General features: G+C 46.1%; 1 protein-coding gene across 9 annotated transcripts in view; it reads right to left on the bottom strand.

Annotated features, from left to right (window-relative positions):
• Positions 1-6,952: 6,952 nt before the first annotated feature.
• The window catches only part of LOC139553543 (R3H domain-containing protein 2-like), a 78,365-nt gene continuing 57,741 nt past the window's right edge, over positions 6,953-27,576 (bottom strand). For 3 of the 9 annotated variants that reach the window (XM_071365986.1, XM_071366028.1, XM_071366023.1), the window contains 11 exons: positions 26,329-26,421; positions 25,590-25,895; positions 22,518-22,923; positions 17,833-17,996; positions 17,379-17,533; positions 16,457-16,554; positions 16,057-16,226; positions 14,105-14,255; positions 9,496-9,590; positions 9,264-9,348; positions 6,953-8,963 (listed from right to left, as the gene is read on the bottom strand). In XM_071365986.1, the coding sequence (XP_071222087.1) occupies positions 8,584-8,963; positions 9,264-9,348; positions 9,496-9,590; positions 14,105-14,255; positions 16,057-16,226; positions 16,457-16,554; positions 17,379-17,533; positions 17,833-17,996; positions 22,518-22,923; positions 25,590-25,895; positions 26,329-26,421 (2,103 nt within the window). In that variant the 3' untranslated portion in view covers positions 6,953-8,583. The remainder of the gene's footprint in view (positions 8,964-9,263; positions 9,349-9,495; positions 9,591-14,104; positions 14,256-16,056; positions 16,227-16,456; positions 16,555-17,378; positions 17,534-17,832; positions 17,997-22,517; positions 22,924-25,589; positions 25,896-26,328; positions 26,422-27,576) is intronic. The other 6 variants (XM_071366013.1, XM_071366049.1, XM_071366004.1 and 3 more) reach the window with 5 other exon arrangements.

The raw sequence follows: 27,576 nt of genomic DNA, 5'->3' as shown, positions 1-27,576 counted from the left end.
CCCACTGTTCCCCTGAGCAAGGCAGTTAAACCACTGTTTGACAGCCCCCCCACCTCTCTGATTCAGAGGGGGTGGGTTAAATGCAGAATACACATTCAGTTGAATACATTCAGTTGGACAACTGACTAGGTATCCCCCGTTCCCTTTCCATTGTGCTGTATGGTAGTCAGGTCTTGGTGTCTATGGAAGGGCAGAGGGAGCAGTAGGATGTCGTAGAGACAAAGAAGGAGGCTGCTAATCTGCTGCTTCGCTTGTTGTGAATACATCAAGAGCATCCTAACCGGTTGCATCCCGCCTGGTATGGCAACTGCTCAGCATCCCGCCTGGTATGGCAACTGCTCGGCATCCCGCCTGGTATGGCAACTGCTCAGCATCCCGCCTGGTATGGCAACTGCTCGGCATCCCGCCTGGTATGGCAACTGCTCGGCATCCCGCCTGGTATGGCAACTGCTCAGCATCCCGCCTGGTATGGCAACTGCTCGGCATCCCGCCTGGTATGGCAACTGCTCAGCATCCCGCCTGGTATGGCAACTGCTCAGCATCCCGCCTGGTATGGCAACTGCTCTGCATCTGACCGCAAGGCGCTACAGAGGGTAGTGCGTACGGCCCAGTACATCACTGGGGCCAAGTTCCCTGCCATCCAGGACCTCTATACTAGGCGGTGTCAGAGGAAAGCCCATACAATTGTCAGAGACTCCAGTCACCCAAGTTATAGACTGTTTTCTCTGCTACCGCACGGCAAGCTGTACCTGAACGCCAAGTCTAGGACCAAAAGGCTCCTCAACAGCTTCTACCCCCAAGCCATATGACTGCTGAACAATTCATAGAATTGCCACCGGACTATCTAGAGTCGTGGCCAAAAGTTTTGAGAATGACACAAATAAAACATTTCACAAAGTCTGCTGCCTCAGTTTCTATGATGTACAAATGCCTACAGTAAATAACACCATACCTACAGTAAATAACACCATGCCTACAGTAAATACCACCATGCCTACAGTAAATAACACCATGCCTACAGTAAATAACACCATGCCTACAGTAAATAACACCATGCCTACAGTAAATAACACCATGCCTCCAGTAAATAACACCATGCCTCCAGTAAACAGCACCATGCCTACAGTAAATAACACCATGCCTACAGTAAATACCACCATGCCTACAGTAAATACCACCATGCCTACAGTAAATAACACCATGCCTACAGTAAATAACACCATGCCTACAGTAAATAACACCATGCCTACAGTAAATACCACCATGCCTACAGTAAATAACACCATGCCTACAGGCAGCATCCTGTTGTGGGGGTGTTTCTCTTCAGCAGGGACTGGAGCACTTGTCACGATAGAAGGGAAAATGGACAGTGCAAAATACCAACAGATTCTTGAGGAGAACCTACAACTCTCTGTCAGGAAGTTGAAAATGGGAAGATGGTTCACGTTTCAACATGATAAAGTACACCGCCAAAGCAACCGAACAGTGGTTGAAGGACAAGAAGGTGAATGTCTTTGAGTGGCCTAGTCAGAGCCCAGACCTAAATCCCATAGAGAATCTATGGAATGACTTGAAGAGTGCAGTCCATGAGCGGTCACCATGCAATTTGACAGAGTTTCAACAATTCTGCAAGGAAGAATGGGCAAATGTTGTAGAGTCTAGGTGTGCAAAGTTAGTAGAGACATATTCAAAGAGACTCATGGCTGTAATTCAAGCAAAAGGTGGTTCCACCAAGTATTAACTCAGGGGGGTGTTCACTTATCCAAATGGAGTATTTTACTATTTTAATACATTTTCAGATACATTTCAGATTTTACTTAGATATTGTGGGTTACTGTGTGTAAATAAAGCCGGAAAAAGTACAATTTTATGAGTTTTAATTTCAGGCTGTAAGGCAATAAAAGGGGAACATTTTGAAAGGGGGTGGTGACTTTCTATACCCACTGTACATCCCTGTTCGTGAGCATTTCTCCTTTGCAAGATAATCCATCCACCTGACAGGTGTGACATTTCAAGAAGCTGATTAAACAGCATGATCAATACACAGGTGCATATTGTGCTGGGGACAATAAAAAGGCCACTCTAAAATGTGCAGTTTTGTCACGCAACACCATTTTTGAGGGAGCGAGCAATTGGCATGCTGACTGCTGGAATATCCACCAGAGCTGTTGCCAGAGAATGTAATGTTAATTTCTCTACCATAAGCCACCTCCAACATCGTTTTAGGGAATTTGGCAGTACGTCCCACCGGCCTCACAACCGCAGACCACGTGTATGGCGTCGTGTGGGCAAGCGGTTTGCTGATGTCAATGTTGTGTACAGAGTTTCCCACGGTGGCGGTGGGGTTGTGGTATTGGCAGGCATAAGCTATGGACAATGAACACAATTGCATTTTATTGATGGAAATTTGAATGCACAGAAATACTGTGATGAGATCCTAAGGCCCATTTTTTTAAAGGTATCTGTGACCAAGAAACTGATACAGTATCAGTCAAAAGTTTGGACACACCTACTCATTCAAGGGTTTTTCTTTATTTGACATGAAAATAGGATGCTCTCGATGGTGCAGCTGTAAAACCTTTTGAGGATCTGAGGACCCATGCTAAATCTTTTCAGTCTCCTGAGGGGGAATAGGTTTTGTCGTGCCCTCCTCACAAATGTCTTGGTGTGCTTGCACCATGTTAAGTTTGTTGGTGATGTGAACACCAAGGAACTTGAAGCTCTCAACCTGCTCCACTACAGCCCCGTCGATGAGAACGGAGGTGTGCTCGGTCCTCCTTTTCCTGTAGTCCACAATCAATTTTGTCTTGATCACGTTGAGGAAGAGGTTGTTGTCCTTGCACCACACGGTCAGGTCTCTGACCTCCTCCCTATAGGCTGTCTCAATTGACTGATTTCCTCATATGAATTGTAACTCAGTAAAATCTTTGAAATTGTTTCATGTCGAGTTCATATTTTTGTTCAGTATAAATCTAAATCATAATTATAAAACGGGTTGTTTGGATCCTGAATGCTGATTGGACAAGCAGTTCGAAGTCTTGCTGTAATGCGCCGACATTGGCTCACCTTTGCCTGCTAACCTGAATAACAACAGTGTGTGTGTGAAGAGAGACGTTTGCTTTGATATTAATGCTGAGCAGACGGTTGTGATGGATGTGTTAATGTGATGACTGACGTCTAAACGGTTCACTACACTGGGAGGACCTGGAGACACAGCGTTCTCATTCCTACCAGTCAGCTGAGACACAGGGTTCTCATTTCTACCAGTCAGCTGAGACACAGGGTTCTCATTTCTACCAGTCAGCTGAGACACAGGGTTCTCATTTCTACCAGTCAGCTGAGACACAGGGTTCTCATTTCTACCAGTCAGCTGAGACACAGGGTTCTCATTTCTACCAGTCAGCTGAGACACAGGGTTCTCATTTCTACCAGTCAGCTGAGACACAGGGTTCTCATTTCTACCAGTCAGCTGAGACACAGGGTTCTCATTTCTACCAGTCAGCTGAGACACAGGGTTCTCATTTCTACCAGTCAGCTGAGACACAGGGTTCTCATTTCTACCAGTCAGCTGAGACACAGCGTTCTCATTTCTACCAGTCAGCTGAGACACAGGGTCCTCATTTCTACCAGTCAGCTGAGGCACAGGGTTCTCATTTCTACCAGTCAGCTGAGGCACAGGGTTCTCATTTCTACCAGTCAGCTGAGACACAGGGTTCTCATGTCTACCAGTCAGCTGAGGCACAGGGTTCTCATTTCTACCAGTCAGCTGAGACACAGGGTCCTCATTTCTACCAGTCAGCTGAGACACAGGGTCCTCATTTCTACCAGTCAGCTGAGGCACAGGGTTCTCATTTCTACCAGTCAGCTGAGACACAGGGTTCTCATTTCTACCAGTCAGCTGAGACACAGGGTTCTCATTTCTACCAGTCAGCTGAGACACAGGGTTCTCATTTCTACCAGTCAGCTGAGACACAGCGTTCTCATTTCTACCAGTCAGCTGAGACACAGGGTTCTCATTTCTACCAGTCAGCTGAGACACAGGGTTCTCATTTCTACCAGTCAGCTGAGACACAGGGTTCTCATTTCTACCAGTCAGCTGAGACACAGCGTTCTCATTTCTACCAGTCAGCTGAGGCACAGGGTTCTCATTTCTACCAGTCAGCTGAGACACAGGGTTCTCATTTCTACCAGTCAGCTGAGGCACAGGGTTCTCATTTCTACCAGTCAGCTGAGGCACAGGGTTCTCATTTCTCTCAGTCAGCTGAGGCACAGGGTTCTCATTTCTACCAGTCAGCTGAGGCACAGGGTTCTCATTTCTACCAGTCAGCTGAGGCACAGGGTTCTCATTTCTACCAGTCAGCTGAGACACAGGGTTCTCATTTCTACCAGTCAGCTGAGGCACAGGGTTCTCATTTCTACCAGTCAGCTGAGACACAGGGTTCTCATTTCTCTCAGTCAGCTGAGGCACAGGGTTCTCATTTCTACCAGTCAGCTGAGGCACAGGGTTCTCATTTCTACCAGTCAGCTGAGACACAGGGTTCTCATTTCTACCAGTCAGCTGAGGCACAGGGTTCTCATTTCTACCAGTCAGCTGAGACACAGGGTTCTCATTTCTACCAGTCAGCTGAGACACAGGGTTCTCATTTCTACCAGTCAGCTGAGACACAGCGTTCTCATTTCTACCAGTCAGCTGAGGCACAGGGTTCTCATTTCTACCAGTCAGCTGAGACACAGGGTTCTCATTTCTACCAGTCAGCTGAGACACAGGGTTCTCATTTCTACCAGTCAGCTGAGGCACAGGGTTCTCATTTCTACCAGTCAGCTGAGACACAGCGTTCTCATTTCTACCAGTCAGCTGAGACACAGGGTCCTCATTTCTACCAGTCAGCTGAGACACAGGGTTCTCATTTCTACCAGTCAGCTGAGACACAGGGTTCTCATTTCTACCAGTCAGCTGAGACACAGCGTTCTCATTTCTACCAGTCAGCTGAGACACAGGGTTCTCATTTCTACCAGTCAGCTGAGGCACAGGGTTCTCATTTCTACCAGTCAGCTGAGACACAGGGTTCTCATTTCTACCAGTCAGCTGAGACACAGGGTTCTCATTTCTACCAGTCAGCTGAGACACAGCGTTCTCATTTCTACCAGTCAGCTGAGGCACAGGGTTCTCATTTCTACCAGTCAGCTGAGACACAGGGTCCTCATTTCTACCAGTCAGCTGAGGCACAGGGTTCTCATTTCTACCAGTCAGCTGAGACACAGGGTTCTCATTTCTACCAGTCAGCTGAGACACAGCGTTCTCATTTCTACCAGTCAGCTGAGGCACAGGGTTCTCATTTCTACCAGTCAGCTGAGGCACAGGGTTCTCATTTCTACCAGTCAGCTGAGGCACAGGGTTCTCATTTCTACCAGTCAGCTGAGACACAGGGTTCTCATTTCTACCAGTCAGCTGAGACACAGGGTTCTCATTTCTACCAGTCAGCTGAGACACAGGGTTCTCATTTCTACCAGTCAGCTGAGGCACAGGGTTCTCATTTCTACCAGTCAGCTGAGGCACAGGGTTCTCATTTCTACCAGTCAGCTGAGACACAGGGTTCTCATTTCTACCAGTCAGCTGAGACACAGGGTTCTCATTTCTACCAGTCAGCTGAGACACAGGGTTCTCATTTCTACCAGTCAGCTGAGACACAGGGTTCTCATTTCTACCAGTCAGCTGAGACACAGCGTTCTCATTTCTACCAGTCAGCTGAGACACAGGGTTCTCATTTCTACCAGTCAGCTGAGGCACAGGGTCCTCATTTCTACCAGTCAGCTGAGGCACAGGGTTCTCATTTCTACCAGTCAGCTGAGACACAGGGTTCTTATTTCTACCAGTCAGCTGAGACACAGGGTTCTCATTTCTACCAGTCAGCTGAGACACAGGGTTCTCATTTCTACCAGTCAGCTGAGACACAGGGTTCTCATTTCTACCAGTCAGCTGAGACACAGGGTTCTCATTTCTACCAGTCAGCTGAGACACAGGGTTCTCATTCCTACCAGTCAGCTGAGACACAGGGTTCTCATTTCTACCAGTCAGCTGAGACACAGGGTTCTCATTTCTACCAGTCAGCTGAGACACAGGGTTCTCATTTCTACCAGTCAGCTGAGACACAGGGTTCTCATTCCTACCAGTCAGCTGAGGCACAGGGTTCTCATTTCTACCAGTCAGCTGAGACACAGGGTTCTCATTCCTACCAGTCAGCTGAGGCACAGGGTTCTCATTTCTACCAGTCAGCTGAGACACAGGGTTCTCATTTCTACCAGTCAGCTGAGACACAGGGTTCTCATTCCTACCAGTCAGCTGAGACACAGGGTTCTCATTTCTACCAGTCAGCTGAGACACAGGGTGTGTGATGTGCTCAGCTGTCCCACCCACACACACCGGAGCATTACTATACCTGTGAGGACTTTTTGGGGGACCAACAATTGATTCCCATTCAAAACCATATTTTCCCTAACCCCAAACCCTGATTCTAATCCCTAAGCCCAAAACATACTTTTTATAAGTGAGAACCGGTGAATTGTCCTCACTTATCCACATTTTCCTTGGTTTACTATTCTTCTGCAGACTTCTGGTGCTCACACATGGCTAGTACTACACACACACACACCTCGGAAGGGTACAAAGTCATTACAGCGGTCCAGTGATGCAGAGATGTTGACACTGGCGTGATGTCAACAGATGACTCACTTTAGGATTCTAGAAGGGGCAGAACATAAAAATATATAATACACAATGTTCTATTTAAGGCCATGGCATAGATGGAAGAATGTGTTGTGTAAACAGAAATATACATCCTGTGATTTGACCGCGTGTGTATTTATGGAGATTAGATATAAATCAAATTGATCAAATAAATTCCACTCACATCCAAATCCTCCGGGTCTGTTGAAATCATTGCAACACAGGAACAATTTGTTTAGATTTTTTATCTCGGCTTTTATAGTTTTTTTTTTAAAACAAAATAAAATAAAATAACTGATTAAATCAAATTTACAATAGACATTATGCAATCATTATGCACTTTTAACTACTTCTTCTGGTACGTTCTGCACAGCTGTCACCGAAAAACAGAAGCACAATGAGGGGAGAGTGGGGTCATGGCACTGGGAGAATAGGGTAAGGTGGGGTTGCAAGGGTAGGCTAGTACAGGGTTAGTTGGGCTGGTGAGGTAGGCTAGGACAGGGTTTGTTGGGGTGGTGAGGTAGGCTAGGACAGGGTTTGTTGGGGTGGTGAGGTAGGCTAGGACAGGGTTTGTTGGGCTGGTGGCGTATGGGAAAATTGGGCTGGTGAGGTAGGTGAGGAGGGGGTAAGTTGGGCTGGTGAGGTAGGTGAGGAGGGGGTAAGTTAGGCTGGTGAGGTAGGTGAGGAGGGGGTAAGTTAGGCTGGTGAGGTAGGTGAGGAGGGGGTAAGATGGGCTGGTGAGGTAGGTGAGGAGGGGGTAAGTTGGGCTGGTGAGGTAGGTGAGGAGGGGGTAAGTTAGGCTGGTGAGGTAGGTGAGAAAAAGGGTAAGTTGGGCTGGTGAGGTAAGATAGAACGGGGTAAACTTATCCACTGAAAAAGTCACTGAATATATCATTAATTTAATTCCATACGTCACTTATATAAATATATATAGAACCAAAAAAGAACAATACTCTTCTGAGAAAAACAGCGATATACAGAAACCCACAACAGCAGTATAAAGGCCAACAGAAAGCAGGAGAGACTAGTTGGAGAATGTGCAGAGAGAACGAGAGCATGACAGAGTATGAGACAATTGGCTAAATAGAGAGAGTTGGGGTAGGAGAGAAAGATAAAAGAAAGAGAGCAACTGTGCATATGAACGTTTAAATAAGTCAGCCTGAGAGAGAGAGAGAGTTAGAGAGTTAGAGAGCTAGAGAGCTAGAGAGCGAGAGAGCGAGAGAGCTAGAGAGCTAGAGAGTTAGAGAGTTAGAGAGTTAGAGAGTTAGAGAGCTAGAGAGTTAGAGAGTTAGAGAGCGAGAGAGCTAGAGAGTTAGAGAGCGAGAGAGCGAGAGAGCTAGAGAGTTAGAGAGTTAGAGAGTTAGAGAGTTAGAGAGTTAGAGAGCTAGAGAGCTAGAGAGCTAGAGAGTTAGAGAGAGAGAGAGAGAGCTAGAGAGCTAGAGAGCTAGAGAGAGAGAGAGAGAGAGAGAGTTAGAGAGCAAGAGGAGGAAGTCTGGAGGAGAGCGAAGGGAAGGATGGACTGAAGTTGACTGTCCAGTGTGTTCAGGAGCGCCACGTAACCCTGTTGCCTGTCTGTGCATGGACGTGGGTGTTAGCACAAATACACAGCAACAGTGATCCACATGCTCACGTATCTAATGTGCTCTTTAGGTATCAATAATATAAAACAAAACAATTGAAAATGAAAATATATTTTCATATTTTGCAAACACCATCTTCTCAGTTTGTGTTCTGTGTTCACCTGTTCCCCTTAACGTGTGACGTCTTGTCCCACTTTCCTGTCCGTCCAAACTGCTCAGTCCCCTCAGTCCAACTCCTTACCACTCCTACTTTTCAAAAGTCCCTTCTCTACTTTCTTTTCACTGGGAGCTGGCCCTCTCCAGCACTCTTAGGTCATAGTTCTTTTTGGTGGCCCTCAGTTTGAAGAGGCTCGCCCCACTGTTGTTGAGTTTGAAGGAAGCACTCTGTGCAGCCATGGTGGAAGGGAACACAGCCACCACCGTGTAGAGGTGAGCCGGGTCGCTGCCGCGGCCGTCGCCCTTCCCCCCTCCAGGCCCCATCCCAACCCCAGGACCGTGATGCCCTCCTGGGCCACAGTAGCCTCCACGGCCCCCCACCACCGGGTCCTTGAGCCACTGGATCTTCGCACCGCACATGGACAGCTGGTTGAAGAGCTTCTCGGCCTCAGGGCGACTGATGCCCTCTGGGAGATCTGTCACCTCCAGCACCCGACTCACCACTGGCGACGGGAAGACAGAGGTCAGACAAGACACGAATATAACTTACACACAATAACTGAAGGAATACATTCAGACCCATTCCAGTAAATCATTGTCAATAAAAATGTATTATTATTTGACCTACCTGGTATAATAAAGGACAAATAAAGATCAAGCATTTGTGTGTGTGTGTGTGTGTGTGTGTGTGTGTGTGTGTGTGTGTGTGCGCGTGTGTGTGTGCGTGTGTGTGTGATGGTGAAAGCATAAGGTAGTCTGTAGATCTAGCGTTTGCAATGTCATGAAGAAGTCTGATGTCTTACCGACGTCAGTGGTCCCCAGGTCTGTAGATTGAGACTTCAGTGTCTGTCTCTTCCCTCTCGCCCCATGCTTCATTCCTACTTGGCTCTGAAATTCACCAACAGCACCAGGGTCAAGCAGGTAATAGGCTAGTTATAGGTTATAGGCTGGTTATATGCTACACTTGAAGGGACGCGGAGGGCCGGAACAGAGACGAGGGAGGGATGGAGGGAAGGAGAAAGAGAGAGACACTACCTGATGTGAGCTGTAATTGGTCTGGCTGTGGATGAGAGGAGAGGGACAGAGGCTGTACTGGAGAGGCTGGCCCAACAGAGAGTAGCACCCGTCACCTGCACACACATGGCACAGAACACAAACTGAAATATTATAGAAATATGTGTGAGCCAGAATCAAAAAGGTGAACGTGGGTTTAAAGGGTTAGCTGGGAAAGTTGGGGAGAGATGTGTCTGTGAAAGGCCAGGATAACGGAGTGTCTGTGAAAGGCCAGGATAACGGAGTGTCTGTGAAAGGCCAGGATAACGGAGTGTCTGTGAAAGGCCAGGATAACGGAGTGTCTGTGAAAGGCCAGGATAACGGAGTGTCTGTGAAAGGCCAGGATAACGGAGTGTCTGTGAAAGACCAGGATAACTGTGTGTCTGTGAAAGGCCAGGATAACGGAATGTCTGTGAAAGGCCAGGATAACGGAATGTCTGTGAAAGGCCAGGATAACGGAGTGTCTGTGAAAGGCCAGGATAACGGAGTGTCTGTGAAAGGCCAGGATAACGGTGTGTCTGTGAACATACAGGATAACGGAGTGTCTGTGAAAGGCCAGGATAACTGTGTGTCTGTGAAAGGCCAGGATAACTGTGTGTCTGTGAAAGGCCAGGATAACTGTGTGTCTGTGAAAGGCCAGGATAACTGTGTGTCTGTGAAAGGCCAGGATAACTGTGTGTCTGTGAAAGGCCAGGATAACTGTGTGTCTAGAGTGTGTAGAGTGTAAACGGTGAGCTGAGGCAGTGTGTGAAGATAGATGTGTAGGTGAAAGAGCAAGCTAGGCAAGGTGGTGTGATGTGTGTGTGTGTGTGTGTGTGTGTGTGAGAATGTGTGTAGGGAAGGGGGGGGGGGGGGGTTCAGCGCAGCCATGTGGGTAAGGTGAGTAAGGTTCTCCGGGCCTGCTGGTGGCTGATCAAAAACAACATGGACAGCTCATCATGAAGGGGTCACTGTGTGAAGGGGTCACTGTGTGAAGGGGTCACTGTGTGAAGGGGCCACTGTGTGAAGGGGTCACTGTGTGAAGGGGTCACTGTGGAAGTGGGTGAAAGAGCAAGAACCAGGATTTGGCCAGGACTCATATCTCAATGCCAGGAATAACAGACCTGTATTATAACAAACCTGTGTATGTATGTGTGTGTGTGTGTGTGTGTGTGTGTGTGTGTGTGTGTGTGTGTGTGTGTGTGTGTGTGTGTGTGTGTGTGTGTGTGTGTGTGGAGGTTCCTCAGAAGAGGAAGGGGAGGACCATCCTCCTCAGTGAAAAATAAAAAATGAAAACACGAATCATTTTTAGTAGAGGTCGAACGATTATGATTTTTCAACGCCAATACCAATAATTGGGAGGACCAAAAAAAGCGGATACCGATTAAATCGGCCGATGTTTATATATATATATAAAAAAATAATAATAATAAATATAATAAATAATATATATAATGACAATTACAACAATACCTAATGAACACTTATTTTAACTTAATATAATACATAAATAAAATATGTACATAAATAAAATAAAATAAATAATGAAATATGTTCAATTTGGTTTAAATAATGCAAAAACAAAGTGTTGGAGAAGAAAGTAAAAGTGCAATATGTGCCATGTAAGAAAGCTAATGTTTAAGTTCCTTGCTCAGAACATGAGAACATATGAAAGCTGGTGGTTCCTTTTAACATGAGTCTTCAATATTCCCAGATAAGAAGCTTTAGGTTGTAGTTATTATCGGACTATTTCTCTCTATACCATTTGTATTTCATAGACCTTTGACTATTGGATGTTCGTACAGGCCCTATAGTATTTCCAGCCTACTCTCGGCAGTTGATAGGCTTGAAGTCATAGACAGCGCTGTGCTTCAAGCATTGCGAAGAGCTGCTGCCTGCCACCACTCAGTCAGACTGCTCTATCAAATATCAAATCATAGACTTAATTAAAATATAATAAACACACAGAAATACAAGCATTAGGTCATTAATATGGGCAAATCAAGAAACTATAATTTCCAAACTAAACGTTTATTCTTTCAGTGAAATACGGAACCGTTCCATATTTTAATCGAACGAGTGGCATCCATAAGTCTAAATATTGCTGTTACATTGCACAACCTTCAATGTTATGTCATAATTATGTAAAATTCCGGCAAATTAATTATGGTCTTTGTTAGGAATAAATGGTCTTCACAAAGTTCGCAACGAGCCAGGCGGCCCAAACTGCTGCATATACAGTTGAAGTCTGAAGTTTACATACACCTTAGCCAAATACATTTAAACTCAGTTTTTCACAATTCCTGACATTTTATCCTAGTACAAATTCCATGTATTAGGTCAGTTAGGATCACCACTATATTTTAAGAATGTGAAATGTCAGAATAATAGTAGAGAGAATTATTTATTTCAGCTTTTATTTCTTTCATCATATTCCCAGTGGGTCAGAAGTTTACATACACTCAATTAGTATTTGGTAGCATTACCTTTAAAGTGTTTAACTTGGGTGAAACGTTTCGGGTAGCCTTCCACAAGCTTCCCACAATAAATTGGGTGAATTTTGGCCCATTCCTCCTGACAGAGCTGGTGTAACTGAGTCAGGTTTGTAGGCCTCCTTGCTCGAACATACTTTTTCAGTTCTGCCCACAAATTTTCTACAGGATTGAGTTAAGGGCTTTGCGATGGCCACTTCAATACCTTGACTTTGTTGTCCTTAAGCCATTTTGCCACAACTTTGGAAGTATGCTTGGGGTCATTGTCTATTTGCGACCAAGCTTTAACTTCCTGACTGATGTCTTGAGATGTTGCTTCAATATATCCACATAATTTTCCTCCCACATGATGCCATTTATTTTGTGAAGTGCACCAGTCCCTCCTGCAGCAAAGCACCCCCACAACATGATGCTACCACCCCCATGCTTCACGGTTGCTTCACTGTGTGAAGGGGCCACTGTGTGAAGGGGCCACTGTGTGAAGGGGCCACTGTGTGAAGGGGCCACTGTGTGAAGGGGCCACTGTGTGAAGGGGCCACTGTGTGAAGGGGTCACTGTGTAAAGGGGCCACTGTGTGAAGGGGCCACTGTGTGAAGGGGCCACTGTGTGAAGGGGCCACTGTGTGAAGGGGCCACTGTGTGAAGGGGCCACTGTGTGAAGGGGCCACTGTGTAAAGGGGTCACTGTGTAAAGGGGTCACTGTGTGAAGGGGCCACTGTGTGAAGGGGCCACTGTGTGAAGGGGCCACTGTGTAAAGGGGTCACTGTGTGAAGGGGCCACTGTGTGAAGGGGTCACTGTGTGAAGGGGCCACTGTGTGAAGGGGTCACTGTGTGAAGGGGTCACTGTGTGAAGGGGCCACTGTGTGAAGGGGCCACTGTGTGAAGGGGTCACTGTGTGAAGGGGTCACTGTGTGAAGGGGTCACTGTGTGAAGGGGTCACTGTGTAAAGGGGTCACTGTGTGAAGGGGTCACTGTGTAAAGGGGTCACTGTGTGAAGGGGTCACTGTGTGAAGGGGTCACTGTGTGAAGGGGTCACTGTGGAAGTGGGTGAAAGAGGAAGAACCAGGAGTATCTCAGCTGGAATAACAGAGGCTCACCGTAGTCAAATATGCCTGTGTGTGTGTGTGTGTCTGTGTCTGTGTGTGTGTGTGTGTGTGTGTATGAGCATGTGTGTGTATGAGCGTGTGTGTGTGTGTATGAGCGTGTGTGTGTGTGTATGAGCGTGTGTGTGTGTGTATGAGCATGTGTGTGTGTGTGAGCATGTGAGCGTGTGTGTGCGTGTGTGTGTGTGTGTGTGTGTGTATGAGCACGTGTGTGTGTATGAGCGCATGTGTGTTTGTGTGTATGAGCGCGTGTGTGTATGAGCGCGTGTGTATGAGCGCGCGTGTGTGTGTGTGTGTGTATGAGTGTGTGTGTATGAGCGCGTGTGTGTGTGTGTATGAGCGTGTGTGTGTATGAGCGCGTGTGTGTGTGTGTGTGTGTGTGTATGAGTGTGTGTGTATGAGCGCGTGTGTGTGTGTGTGTGTATGAGCGTGTGTGTGTGTGTGTATGAGCGCGTGTGTGTGTGTGTGTATGAGCGTGACTGCTACCGGCTCACAGTGACATTTGGTCAGTAAGGTGGCATGTACACATCTGTTTGTCATGACATGTCAAACTGGTGTGTGTGTGTGTTTAAAAATAGATATTTTTCTCCCCTTATTTCGTGTCATCTTGTGTTATCACTGCAACTCCCCAACGGGGTTGGTAGAGGCATGCGTCCTGCATCACATGACCCGCCAAGCTACTTCTTAACACACTGCACGCTTAACCCGGGAAACACCGTTCAACTGACCACTAAAGTCCACTTGCAGGCGCCGGGCCCCGCCACAAGGAGTTACTTAAAGCGTGGCGAGCCAAGGAAAGCCCCCCCCCCGGCCAAACCCCCCCCTAACCCGGACGGCGCTGGGCTGAGTGTGCGCCGCCCTATGGGACTCCCATCATAGTCGACTGTAGTGGCGCCTTAGACCGGGGCACCTTTCGGGAGGCCACTTGTGTGTGTGTGTGTGTCTTTGTATGCGTGCATGCGGTGTGTGCATGGTAAGTGTTACGGTGTGCTGTCTGTCTGTCTCTGTGTGGTGTTACCTTGTACGGGCCCTGGTCCGGGCCGGGGGAACTGTGACAGTAGGGACAGAGGGCCGAGGCCTGGACAGACGCTGCTCACGCTGCCTGAGGGGGAGGGGGTAGGAGACTGGGTGGGGGAGGACAGGGGACTGCTCTGCGTCTGTGTACTCGTCTGGAGGGGGGAGGGGGGAGGGAGAGAGAGAGGGTAGGACATGGATAGAGGAGAGGACGAGACGTACTGTAGTTCACAATACAGATAGTCAACAAATATATCACAAATTAGTATTTTTTTTCATTTAAAATGTCATGGAGAATCCGACGCTGTGCTCCATATGAATAGTCCACGGGATACTGTAAGTGAGGAAGTGGTATAGAGTATACAGGAAGTACAGTAATTCTGTATATATAGCACCAGTCGTACTGTAGTGTAGTATTCTAGTACTGCTGTATATAGTACCCATTGTAGTACTGTAGTGTAGTATTATAGTAGTGCTGTATACAGTAGTGCTGTATATATTATCTGTTGTAGTACTGTAGTATTCTAGGACTGCTGTATACAGTACCAGTTGTTGTACTGTAGTGTAGTATTCCAGTAGTGCTGTATACAGTATCTGTTGTAGTACTGTATGGTAGTATTATAGTAGTGCTGTATATAGTACCTGTTGTAGTACTGTATGGTAGTATTATAGTAGTGCTGTATACAGTAGTGCTGTATATATTATCTGTTGTAGTACTGTAGTATTCTAGGACTGCTGTATACTGTACCAGTTGTTGTACTGTAGTGTAGTATTCCAGTAGTGCTGTATACAGTATCTGTTGTAGTACTGTATGGTAGTATTATAGTAGTGCTGTATATAGTACCTGTTGCAGTACTGTATGGTAGTATTATAGTAGTACTGTATGGTAGTATTATAGCAGTGCTGTATATAGCATATGTTGTAGTGCTGTATGGTAGTATTATAGGAGTGCTATATATAGTACCTGTTGCAGTACTGTATGGTAGTATTATAGCAGTGCTGTATGGTAGTATTATAGTAGTGCTGTATGGTAGTATTTTAGTAGTGCTGTATATAGTATCTGTTGTACTACTGTATGGTAGTATTATAGTAGTACTGTATGGTAGTATTTTAGTAGTGCTGTATATAATATATGGTGTAGTACTGTGTGGTAGTATTATAGTAGTACCTTATGGTAGTATTATAGTAGTGCTGTATATAGTATTATAGTAGTGATGTATATAGTATCTGTTGTAGTACTGGATGGTAGTATTATAGTAGTGCTGTATGTATTATCTGTTGTAGTACTGTATGGTAGTATTATAGTAGTGCTGTATATAATATATGGTGTAGTACTGTGTGGTAGTATTATAGTAGTACCTTATGGTAGTATTATAGTAGTGCTGTATATAGTATTATAGTAGTGATGTATATAGTATATGTTGTAGTACTGGATGGTAGTATTATAGTAGTGCTGTATGTATTATCTGTTGTAGTACTGTATGGTAGTATTTTAGTAGTGCTGTATATAATATATGGTGTAGTACTGTGTGGTAGTATTATAGTAGTACCTTATGGTAGTATTATAGTAGTGCTGTATATAGTATTATAGTAGTGATGTATATAGTATCTGTTGTAGTACTGGATGGTAGTATTATAGTAGTGCTGTATGTAGTATCTGTTGTAGTACTGTATGGTAGTATTACAGTAGTGCTGTATGTAGTATCTGTTGTAGTACTGTATGGTAGTATTATAGTAGTGCTGTATGTAGTATCTGGTGTAGTACTGTATGGTAGTATTATAGTAGTGCTGTATGTAGTATCTGTTGTAGTACTGTATGGTAGTATTATAGTAGTGCTGTATGTAGTATCTGTTGTAGTACTGTATGGTAGTATTATAGTAGTGCTGTATGTAGTATCTGGTGTAGTACTGTATGGTAGTATTATAGTAGTGCTGTATATATGCTGTATATAGTACCTGCTGTGTGTTGTCAGATTTGTAGAGGTCTCCAGGCTTACTGGGTCTCTGCTCTAGGCTGTAGTATTTGCAGGGGTTCCACTGTACCAGAGGAGGGTTGTGGGTAGGCTGGGGTCCGTTGGGGACACTAAGCTGCATGACCATCACCCCAGGCTGTGGGGGAGCCACCCCTGTAGCACCACACACAAAGTTAAACCATTGTAGGGAAAAGGTTACACTTTTAAAGTGAACCCTTCGTCATAAGGGCTACAACATAGGGCCAACGTTGTTGACCAAACCTAATCGATAAAGTTAGAGCTCGGAAACAGATGAACTCTCACCTGATTGGCATATTCAACAAAGTCAGAATACACCTGTGTGGCCTTCCTTCTGGTTCATCGCAGACCAGATGAACTCTCACCTGAATATTGCTGCTGCATCTGTGGAGGGTTGCAGGGAGAAGTAGACGGGTTCATCTGGTACTGCTCTGAGCTGGGCTGCAGGTACCCTACTGATGGACTGGAGAGACACACACAGAGAAACACACACACACAGACACAGACAGAGACATACACACAGAGAGACACAGAGACATACACACAGAGAGACACAGAGAAACACACACAGAGAGACACACACACAGAGAAACACACACACAGAGAAACACACACACAGAGAAACACACACACAGAGCCACACACAGAGCCACACACAGAGACAAAGAGAAACACACAGACACACGCACTGTAAGCACTTGGCAGTCATCCACAGACGTTAGGCATATCACATCAACAAGCTGCTAGGCTTCACTTACAACGCTCATATTTTGTTTAGTGAGCGTGTGGAAGCAATGTGTCAAAGAAAATAAAGATTCAAGTGTTTAAATAGGTTGTTATATAATAATAGGTTGGTTATTGATTCCAGTCAGGTGATTTTCTATCCTATTCAATAGTTTTTAATGACTTCATTTACAGCTCAGTTTCCCCAGAGTGTCTTACAATTATTGCTTAGCCAGGCGGTCAGCAGGAGAACTTGTTACAGAGAGAGTTACATTCAACTTCATTCAGGGAGGAACGGATTCAGACTCTATCAGTCTGCCTCTGGAGTTTAGACCATTTCCTCTGTAATGCTTGTTTGTTTGTTTTAAAGCATACTTTATTATTGTTATTCCAGAAGTGAGATTAGAAGTGACACTTATCTAGAACAAGTTATCTGGGTTGTAGCTCAACAGGTCTGCTGAGGCAATACGTTGGCTAGTGGAGTTCTTCCCCATACAATATCCAGCACTTCAGCATCTGTTCAAAGCACGCTATATATAAATCACTTTTTTTTAATGTATCTACCTTGTGCTGTTCTGTTGTGTGGGGGTGATGACGCTGTAGTATACGGGCATGGGCCCCTGGACAGTCTGTAGAGACTGGCTGACTGGCACCATGACCTGCTGCTGGTACTGCTGGTGCTGGATCATCTGTTGAGAGTCACTGGCCACAGGGACCTGCTGGGAGCCAAGACACATGAACACGTAGCCAAGGTGAGTTGCCACCCTCTGCCCAAGAGGGAATATCCTCTTGGTCCAATTGCCTGGTTTCCCCGAGCGAGAGACCCGGGTTCGGATCACACCAGTTACATCCCACTAGTTACTTTTACATAAGAATAGTTGTGGTCCGAGAACTGAGCCTTGAGAAACTCCCAAATGCATACAAGATGTAGCAATCACATTAACACACACACACACACACACACACACACACACACACACACACACACACACACACACACACACACACTTAACTGTACCTGATATGAGGGCATCTGTGGGTACTGGACCATCATGGCCGTCACCTGTCCATGCATGCCCTGCCCCTGGGAGGTGAGGAGAGCCTGGTTCTGGGGCTGCTGGGGTACTCCTATCATTCCCTGGTACTGGGGCTGCTGGCTGGGCATCATGGTCTGGAGAGCTGCTGGTTATGTAGGACATGGTCATGGTAACACAGGTGTGTGTGTGTGTGTGTGTGTGTGTGTGTGTGTGTGTGTATTCTGGGTATGCTGCATTTCCATCAACCCTGGTCCTACTGGTGACACGCAAGTCACATGTAAGAATCACATTTATACTCCAAATACATTTGAATGTACAGGAATTTGACAGGATATACAGACAAGCGATAAACAGGATATACAGACAGGCGATAAACAGGAGATACAGACAGGCGATAAACAGGATATACAGACAGGCGATAAACAGGATATACAGACAGGCGATAAACAGGATATACAGACAGGCGATAAACAGGATATACAGACAGGCGATAAACAGGATATACACAGGCGATAAACAGGATATACAGACAGGCGATAAACAGGATATACAGACAGGCGATAAACAGGATATACAGACAGGCGATAAACAGGATATACAGACAGGCGATAAACAGGATATACAGACAGGCGATAAACAGGAGATACAGACAGGCGATAAACAGGATATACAGACAGGCGATAAACAGGATATACAGACAGGCGATAAACAGGATATACAGACAGGCGATAAACAGGATATACAGACAGGCGATAAACAGGATATACACAGGCGATAAACAGGATATACAGACAGGCGATAAACAGGATATACAGACAGGCGATAAACAGGATATACAGACAGGTGATAAACAGGATATACAGACAGGCGATAAACAGGATATACAAACAGGCGATAAACAGGATATACAGACAGGCGATAAACAGGATATACAGACAGGCGATAAACAGGATATACAGACAGGCGATAAACAGGATATACAGATGCAGAATTTATACAAATCCACATACAGACAGGCGATAAACAGGATATACAGACAGGCGATAAACAGGATATACAGACAGTCGATAAACAGGATATACAGACAGGCGATAAACAGGATATACAGACAGGCGATAAACAGGATATACAGACAGGCGATAAACAGGATATACAGATGCAGAATTTATACAAATCCACATACAGACAGGCGATAAACAGGATATACAGACAGGCGATAAACAGGATATACAGACAGTCGATAAACAGGATATACAGATGCAGAATTTACACAAATCCACATACAGACAGGCGATAAACAGGATATACAGATGCAGAATTTACACAAATCCACATACAGCAAGCTAATAACTACAGAATACACTATACACTAAGATACACTATTTAAATTATGCATGTAGGGACGTATCAATAAAACATTATTTAAATTTCATGTTAACACAGGCTGTCTAGAAAGAAAGGAATGTAAATAAAAAGTCATGGAAGACCATGGGCCTATCTGGGAAGCAGAACATGACTGTCCGGCAGGGGGTAGGCTTGTCGCCGCCTGGATGCTCAGGGTCATTCCGACTATAATCAAGGTAACTTTTTAGGACTCATTGCATCAGTACTTCTGTCCCCAACTACACAATGTGGTGACTAAAATAGCCATTTATTCCTGGGAACCAGTATTTAGCTAACCTTGATCCTTGTGTTATTTTAGAGCACTGTTGGCGTTGTTTCTGTTGACACAGCAAGGGTCTGATCATGTTGACTGGGTGAGTGAACGGCTACCGTACACAGTTGCCAAATCAGGTAATCAGCACTTCGGTGCCTCTATGCCTTGAAGGTCTCTGTACTCGAAACACAACACACTGTTGATAAATGTTTATTCAGCAAATATACACAGTGAAATACAGTGTGCAGTAGTCCTGGCTTGCACCGGTCCTGCTTAGTCAGATTCTGACGCAACTGAGTGTAACCTCATTTTAACATGAAGTGCAGAAATTGAGTTGGCTTTGGTCAATAGCATGTCCAATACATTAAAAAAATGAAATAATAATGTTTATAACCTGGTATTTGGTTAAAAAAAAAGAAAAATGGCTGAACGGACAGTTACGAGATGCAGGGAGTGTATCGTGTAGCCCCATCCAAGTGGATGTCAGAAGTTTTATCAAAATTGGTGTTGTATGAACACGGATGTGGTCAGATGTAATCACACCCAACCTAAATATAAACGCAACATGTAAAGTGTTGGTCCCATGCTTCAAGAACTGAAATAAAAGACTCCAGAAATATTCCAAATACACAAAAAGCTTATTTCTCTCAAATGATGTGTACAAATTGGTTTAAATCCCTGTTAGTGAGCTTTTCTCAGTTGGCCGGCTGGACGTAGTGACAAATTCAGCAGCTTATGGAAGAAAAATTAACATTATATTCTCTGGCAACAGCTCTGGTGGACATTCCAGCAGTCAGCATGCCAATTGCATGCTCCCTCAAAACTTGAGACATTGTGTTGTGCGACAAAACTGCACATTTTAGAGTGGCCTTTTATTGTCCCAGCACAAGGTGAACTTGTGTAATGATCATGCTGTTTAATCAGCTTATTGAAATGCCACACCTGTCAGGCGGATGGATTATCTTGGCAAAGGGGAAATACTCACTAAAAAGGGAAGTAAACATATTTGTGCAAAATATATCAGAATGTATTTTTTTTGTGTACTGGGGAAAAAAATATAGTTTTTTTATTGGATCACAAGGGCAATACAATCATAAAAATAAAATTACAATTTCCCCCCCATAAAAAAAAAAACGTACATCCCCTCCCACCCATTCCAAATATACATACACACCCCCCACCCCACTTTCCATGTTTCCAGAGTGCTAGGACTTGTTTTATTCATAGGGCAGTGGATTTCTCCAACATAATTACATCCTGAAAGTATGCAAGCCAGTTCCTTATATGAAGGTCAGCGTACGGAACATTTCTGGAGTCTTTCATTTCAGCTCATGAAACCAACACTTCACATGTTTCATTTACAGATTGTACTCAGACCCCTTGACTTTCTTCCACATTTTGTTAGGTTACAGCCTTATTCTGAAATGTATTAAGTTGATGTTTTTTTCCCTCATCAACCTACACACACAATACCCCATAAAGACAAAGCAAAAAAAGTTAAGAAATTTTAGCAAATTTATGAAAAAGAAAAACTGAAATATCACATTTACATAAGTATTCAGACCCTTTACTCAGTACTTTGTTGAAGCACCTTTGGCAACGATTACAGCCTCGAGTCTTCTTGGGTATGAGGATACAAGCTTGGCACACCTGTATTTGGGGAGTTTCTCCCATTGTTCTCTGTAGATCCTCTCAAGCTCTGTCAGGTTGGATGGGGAGCGTCGCTGCACAGCTATTTTCAGGTCTCTCCAGAGATGTTAAATCGGGTTCAAAGCCAGGCTCTGGCTGGGCCACTCAAGGACATTCAGAGACTTATCCCAAAGCCACTCCTGCGTTGTCTTGGCTGTGTGCTTAGGGTCCTTGTCCTGTTGGAAGGTGAACCTTCACCCCAGTCTGAGGTCCTGAGCGCTCTGGAGCAGGTTTTCATCAAGGATCTCTCAGGTAATTGGCTCCCTTCATCTTTTTCTCGATCCAGGCTAGTCTCCCAGTCCCTGCTGCTGAAAATGCTCCACACAGCATGATGCTGCCACCACCATGCTTCACCGTAGGAATGGTGCCAGGTTTCCTCCAGACATGACGCGTGGCATTCAGGACAAAGAGTTCAATCTTGGTTTCATCAGACCAGAGAATCTTGTTTTTCATGGTCTGAGAGTCTTTAGGTGCCTTTTGGCGAACTCCAAGCAGGCTGTCAAGTGCCTTTTACTGAGGAGTGGCTTCCGTCTGGCCACTTTACCATAAAGGCCTGATTGTCGAGTGCTACAGAGATGGTTTTCCTTCTGGAAGGTTCTCCCATCTCCACAGAGGAACTCTAGAGCTCAGTCAGAGTGACCATCGGGTTCTTGGTCACCTCCCTCACCAAGGCCCTTCTCTCCCGATTGCTCAGTTGGCCGGGCGGCCAGCTCTAGGAAGAGTCTTGGTGGTTCCAAACTTCTTCCATTTAAGAATGATGGAGGCCACTGTGTTCTTGGGGACCTTCAATGCCGCAGAAATGTTTTGGTAGCCTTCCTCAGATCTGTGCCTCGACACAATCCTGTATCAGAACTCTACGGACAATCCCTTCGACCTCATGGCTTGTTTTTTTGCTCTGAGGTGCACTATCAACTGTGGGACCTTTATATAGACAGGTGTGTGCCTTTCCAAATCATGTCCAATCAATTGAATTTACCACAGGTGGACTCCAATCAAGTTGTAGAAACATCAGAAGGATGATCAAAGGAAATATGATGCACCTGAGCTCAATTTCAAATCCCATAGCAAAGGGTCTGAATACTTATGTAAATAAGGTATTTCTGTTTTTGATTTGTCATTATGGGGTATTGTGTGTAGATTGCTGAGGAAATTGTTTTATTTAATACATTTTAGAATAAGGATGTAAAGTAACAAAATGTGGAAAAAAGTCAAGGGGTCTGAGTACTGTATATTTTTGTTCAGTATAAAACTGTACAACACTTTAAAATTACAGACAGACTAATCTTTAATTGAGAAAGATGGTACTTTAGTGGTACTGACCAGACTGCTGTGTGGGCTGAGCCATGGGCTGGGGCATGGGCTGGGCAGGGTAGGACACCTGGTGAGACATGGGTCCAGGCCGGTACTGTTGCCCTGTGCTGGGGTACTGCTGCCCAGGGCTGGGGTACTGTTGCCCTGTGCTGGGGTACTGTTGCCCAGGGCTGGGGTACTGTTGCCCTGTGCTGGGGTACTGTTGCCCAGGGCTGGGGTACTGTTGCCCAGGGCTGGGGTATTGTTGCCCAGGGCTGGGGTACTGTTGCCCTGTGCTGGGGTACTGCTGCCCTGTGCTGGGGTACTGCTGCCCTGGGCTGGGGTACTGCTGCCCAGGGCTGGGGTACTGTTGCCCAGGGCTGGGGTACTGTTGCCCAGGGCTGGGGTACTGTTGCCCTGTGCTGGGGTAAGATATCTGGAGGAGCAGAGGGAGGGAGAAATACAGTCAGTTCATCGGTAGTACAATAAGAACCAACCAAGGTGCATTAATAATAAGGGCACAAACTAGAAATCAGCTCTTAGAGGTTGATGGAAGTTCAAAGTAGAGGTCGACCGATTATGTATTTTCAACGCCGATATTTCAGTCCCTTGCTCAGAACATGAGAACATATGAAAGCTGGTGGTTCCTTTTAACATGAGTCTTCAATATTCCCAGGTAAGAAGTTTTAGGTTGTAGTTATTATAGGAATTATAGGACTATTTCCCTCTATACCATTTGTATTTCATTAACCTTTGACTATTGGATGTTCTTCAGTATTGCAAGTGTAACAGTATAGCTTCCGTCCCTCTCCTCGCTCCTCACTGGGCTCGAACCAGCAACACAATGACAACAACCACCATCGAAGCAGCGTTACCCATGCAGAGCAAGGGGAACAACTACTAGAAGCCTCAGAGCGAGTGACGTTTGAAACGCTATTAGCTCGCTAACTAGCTAGCCATTTCACTTCGGTTACACCAGCCTCATCTCGGGAGTTGATAGGCTTGAAGTCATAAACAACGCAATGCTTGACGCACAACGAAGAGCTGCTGGCAAAACGCACGAAAGTGCTGTTTGAATGAATGGTTACGCGCCTGCTTCTGCCTACCACCGCTCAGTCAGATACTTAGATACTTGTATGCTCAGTCAGATTATATGCAACGCAGGACACGCTAGATAATATCTAGTAATATCATCAACCATGTGTAGTTAACTAGTGGTAATGATTGATTGTTTTTTATAAGATAAGTTTAATGCTAGCTAGCAACTTACCTTGGCTTACTGCATTCGCGTAACAGGCGGTCTCCTTGTGGAGTGCAACGAGAGGCAGGCAGGTTGTAATAGCGTTGGACTAGTTAACTGTAAGGTTGCAAGATTGGATCCCCCGAGCTGACAAGGTGAAAATCTGTCGTTCTTTCCCTGAACAAGGCAGTTAACCCACCGTTCCTAGGCCGTCATTGAAAATAAGAATGTGTTCTTAACTGACTTGCCTAGTTAAATAAAGGTATAATTTATTTATTTATTTATTTATTTATTTATTTTAAACGGCGCCCAAAAATACCGATTTCCGATTGTTATGAAAACTTGAAATCGGCCCTAATTAATCGGCCATTCCGATTAATCGGTCGACCTCTAGTTCAAAGGTAGCATTTATATTTATTATGGATGCCCATTAGTTCCTGCCAAGGCAACAGCTACTCTTCCTGGGGTCTAGCAAAATGAAGGCAGTTACAATACATTCATTACAGATTTCACAACACATTGTGTGCCCTCAGGACCCTACTCCACTACCACATATCTACAACCGCTACCTCACAAAGTGCTGAACACACTGCCACTAGTTACCTCACAAAGTGCTGAACACACTGCCACTAGCTACCTCACAAAGTGCTGAACACACTGCCACTAGTTACCTCACAAAGTGCTGAACACACTGCCACTAGTTACCTCACAAAGTGCTGAACACACTGCCACTAGTTACCTCACAAAGTGCTGAACACACTGCCACTAGCTACCTCACAAAGTGCTGAACACACTGCCACTAGCTACCTCACAAAGTGCTGAACACACTGCCACTAGTTACCTCACAAAGTGCTGAACACACTGCCACTAGCTACCTCACAAAGTGCTGAACGCACTGCCACTAGCTACCTCACAAAGTGCTGAACACACTGCCACTAGTTACCTCACAAAGTGCTGAACACACTGCCACTAGCTACCTCACAAAGTGCTGAACACACTGCCACTAGTTACCTCACAAAGTGCTGAACACACTGCCACTAGTTACCTCACAAAGTGCTGAACACACTGCCACTAGCTACCTCACAAAGTGCTGAACACACTGCCACTAGTTACCTCACAAAGTGCTGAACACACTGCCACTAGCTACATCACAAAGCCAACAAGAGACAGCAGTGGAGCTATTTGCCAAACTCCTACTTGCCCCCTAAAGCTCCTTTTGTGGGAACTATCCCCCCAGGGTGTAAGGTCAATGCCGGAGGTTTCCGCCTCCAGGATTTAAATTAATCTTTTATGGATTCAAGCAGTTTGTTACAGGGCTGCGGGACGGTGACGAGGAGAGAGGAGAGAAAGAGAGAGAGAGAGAGAGAGGGTGAGAGAGAGAGAGAGAGAGAGAGAGAGAGAGAGAGAGAGAGAGAGAGAGAGAGAGAGAGAGAGAGAGAGAGAGAGAGAGAGAGAGAGAAAGGGAAAGAGAGAGAGAGAGAGAGAGAAAGGGGGAGGGCGAGAGAGAGAGGGTGAGAGAGAGAGAGAAGGTGAGAGAGAGAGGACTTCACAGCCAGTCACACAGTACTCTGAGTGGGAGAGAGATACTGTCACACCGCCACCGACTGTGTGAATCCCGCCGCGATTTCACAGCAATCGAAACTCTCTCACATTTATTGGTAAATTTTGTTAAACAAAGTTTGGGCCAAATGTTCCACTTCAGCTTTTCAGGCTGCCAGGCTGTATATGTACCTGCAGTCTAACTCATGATGACAAAGGAAGAAAGGAAATTTTAATCCAAATTCTACTCCTTATTGATTCAAACCGAGTGTAAAGCACTTTGGGACAACTCTTGATGATTGATTGCGAACCCAGTATCATACCTGTTGAGGGGGAGACGGCTGCAGGTACCCCTGCGGCGGTGGTGGGGGCTGCATGATGGTCTGGGAGGGAGGGGGTGGAGGAGGAGGAGGAGGAGGATGATGGAGGTGTCTGGTGTTAGGCTGGTAGCCAGACTGAGGGGCCAGGGGCTGGGCCGTGGTGGCCATGATATAGCCCGCCTGGGGTGGGGGATGTTGGGTGAGGACAGTGGGCCCCTGGGTCTGGTATATGGCGGGGGGCTCCGGGGCCTCGCTGGAACTCTGTCGACTCAGAGTCATCTGGCTGAAGTGGGGAGCCAGCTCCTCACCCTGAGAGGGAGAAGTGGTTCATACAAACAGTTACTGGTGGATTTGATACAGTAACCAATAAACTGATTGTAGGTTAAACTGGATATGATGATATCATTTGAAGATATTTGCCCCTAAAAATGAAATCTTTCTATCTTCTGCACAGCATAATGACTACCAGAGGCTGTAATAGTAGTAAGGACGCAAGCATAGAAGAGAGTAGGTGTGAATATAGAGTTGATGACGATTGTCATATTGCCACTTCAGTGGCAATAATAGACCGGGAGAGAAACACAAGCAATGAAAGGTTTGGTACCATATTGTATAGTTGTTATATTTACTGTAAATAGAGAGAGAAGGTATGAAGGGTACCAGTAACATGTACTGCTTGGAGGGAGGAGAGACTGGGCTCAGTAACATATTGTATTTATAAAGGTATGGATGGTAGTAGTACCATGTACTGCTGGGGGGAAGAGACAGGCAGGAGGACCTGGGGACAGGAGGAAGAGTAGGACACAGGTTGAGAGGGCTGCAGAGACCCCACCGGCTAACAGAGGGAGAGATGGAGGGAGAGGGAGAGATGGAGGGAGAAGGAGAGATGGAGGGAGAAGGAGAGATGGAGGGAGGGAGAGGGAGGGAGAAGGAGAGATGGAGGGAGAGGGAGAGATGGAGAGAGAGAGAGAGATGGAGAGAGAGATGGAGGGAGAAGGAGAGATGGAGGGAGAGGGAGAAGGAGAGATGGAGGGAGAAGGAGAGGGAGAGATGGAGGGAGAAGGAGAGATGGAGGGAGGGTGAGAGATGGAGGGTGAGATGGAGGGAGGGGGAAAGATGGAGGGAGAGGGAGAGATGAGGGAGAGGGAGAGGGAGAGATGGGGAGAGATGGAGGGAGGGAGAGAGAGATGGAGGGAAAGATGGAGGGAAAGATGGAGGGAGAGGGAGACAGGGAGAGGGAGAGAAGGGGACAGATGGAGGGAGAGGGAGACATGGAGGGAGAGAGTTGGAGGGAGAGATGGAGGGAGAGGGAGAGAGGGGGACAGATGGAGGGAGAGGGAGACATGGAGGGAGAGAGATGGAGGGAGAGGGAGAAATGGAGGGAGGCGGAGACATGGAGGGAGAGAGATGGAGGGAGAGGGAGAATGGAGGGAGGGGGAGAGATGGAGGGAGAGGGAGACATGGAGAGATGGAGGGAGAGATGGATGGAGAGGGAGAGATGGAGGGAGAGGGAGACATGGAGAGATGGAGGGAGAGATGGAGGGAGAGATGGATGGAGAGGGAGAGATGCAGTGGAGAGGGAGCATGGAGGGAGAGATGGAGGAGAGGGTGAGATGGAGGGAGGGGGAGAGATGGAGGAGAGGGAGAGATGGCGGAGAGGGAGAGATGGAGGGAGGGGGAGAGATGAAGGGAGAGGGAGAGATGGAGGGAGAGGGAGAGGTGGAGGGAGAGGGAGAGAGGGAGGGAGAGATGAAGGGAGGGAGAGATGAAGGGAGAGGGAGAGATGGAGGGAGAGGGAGAGATGAAGGGAGAGGGAGAGATGGAGGGAGAGATGAAGGGAGAGGGAGAGATGGAGGGAGAGGGAGAGATGGAGGGAGAGGGAGAGATGGAGGGAGAGAGATGGAGGGAAGGGGAGCGATGGAGGGAGAGAGATGGAGGGAGAGATGGAGAGAGATGAGGGAGAATGGAGGGAGAGTGAGAATGGAGGGAG

Source organism: Salvelinus alpinus, chromosome 2 (genome assembly GCF_045679555.1).
Source record: "Salvelinus alpinus chromosome 2, SLU_Salpinus.1, whole genome shotgun sequence".
Classification (NCBI taxonomy): Eukaryota; Metazoa; Chordata; class Actinopteri; order Salmoniformes; family Salmonidae; genus Salvelinus; species Salvelinus alpinus.
The sequence above is the reverse complement of the archived record's forward strand: the minus strand, read 5'-3'. Positions and strand labels throughout refer to the sequence as shown.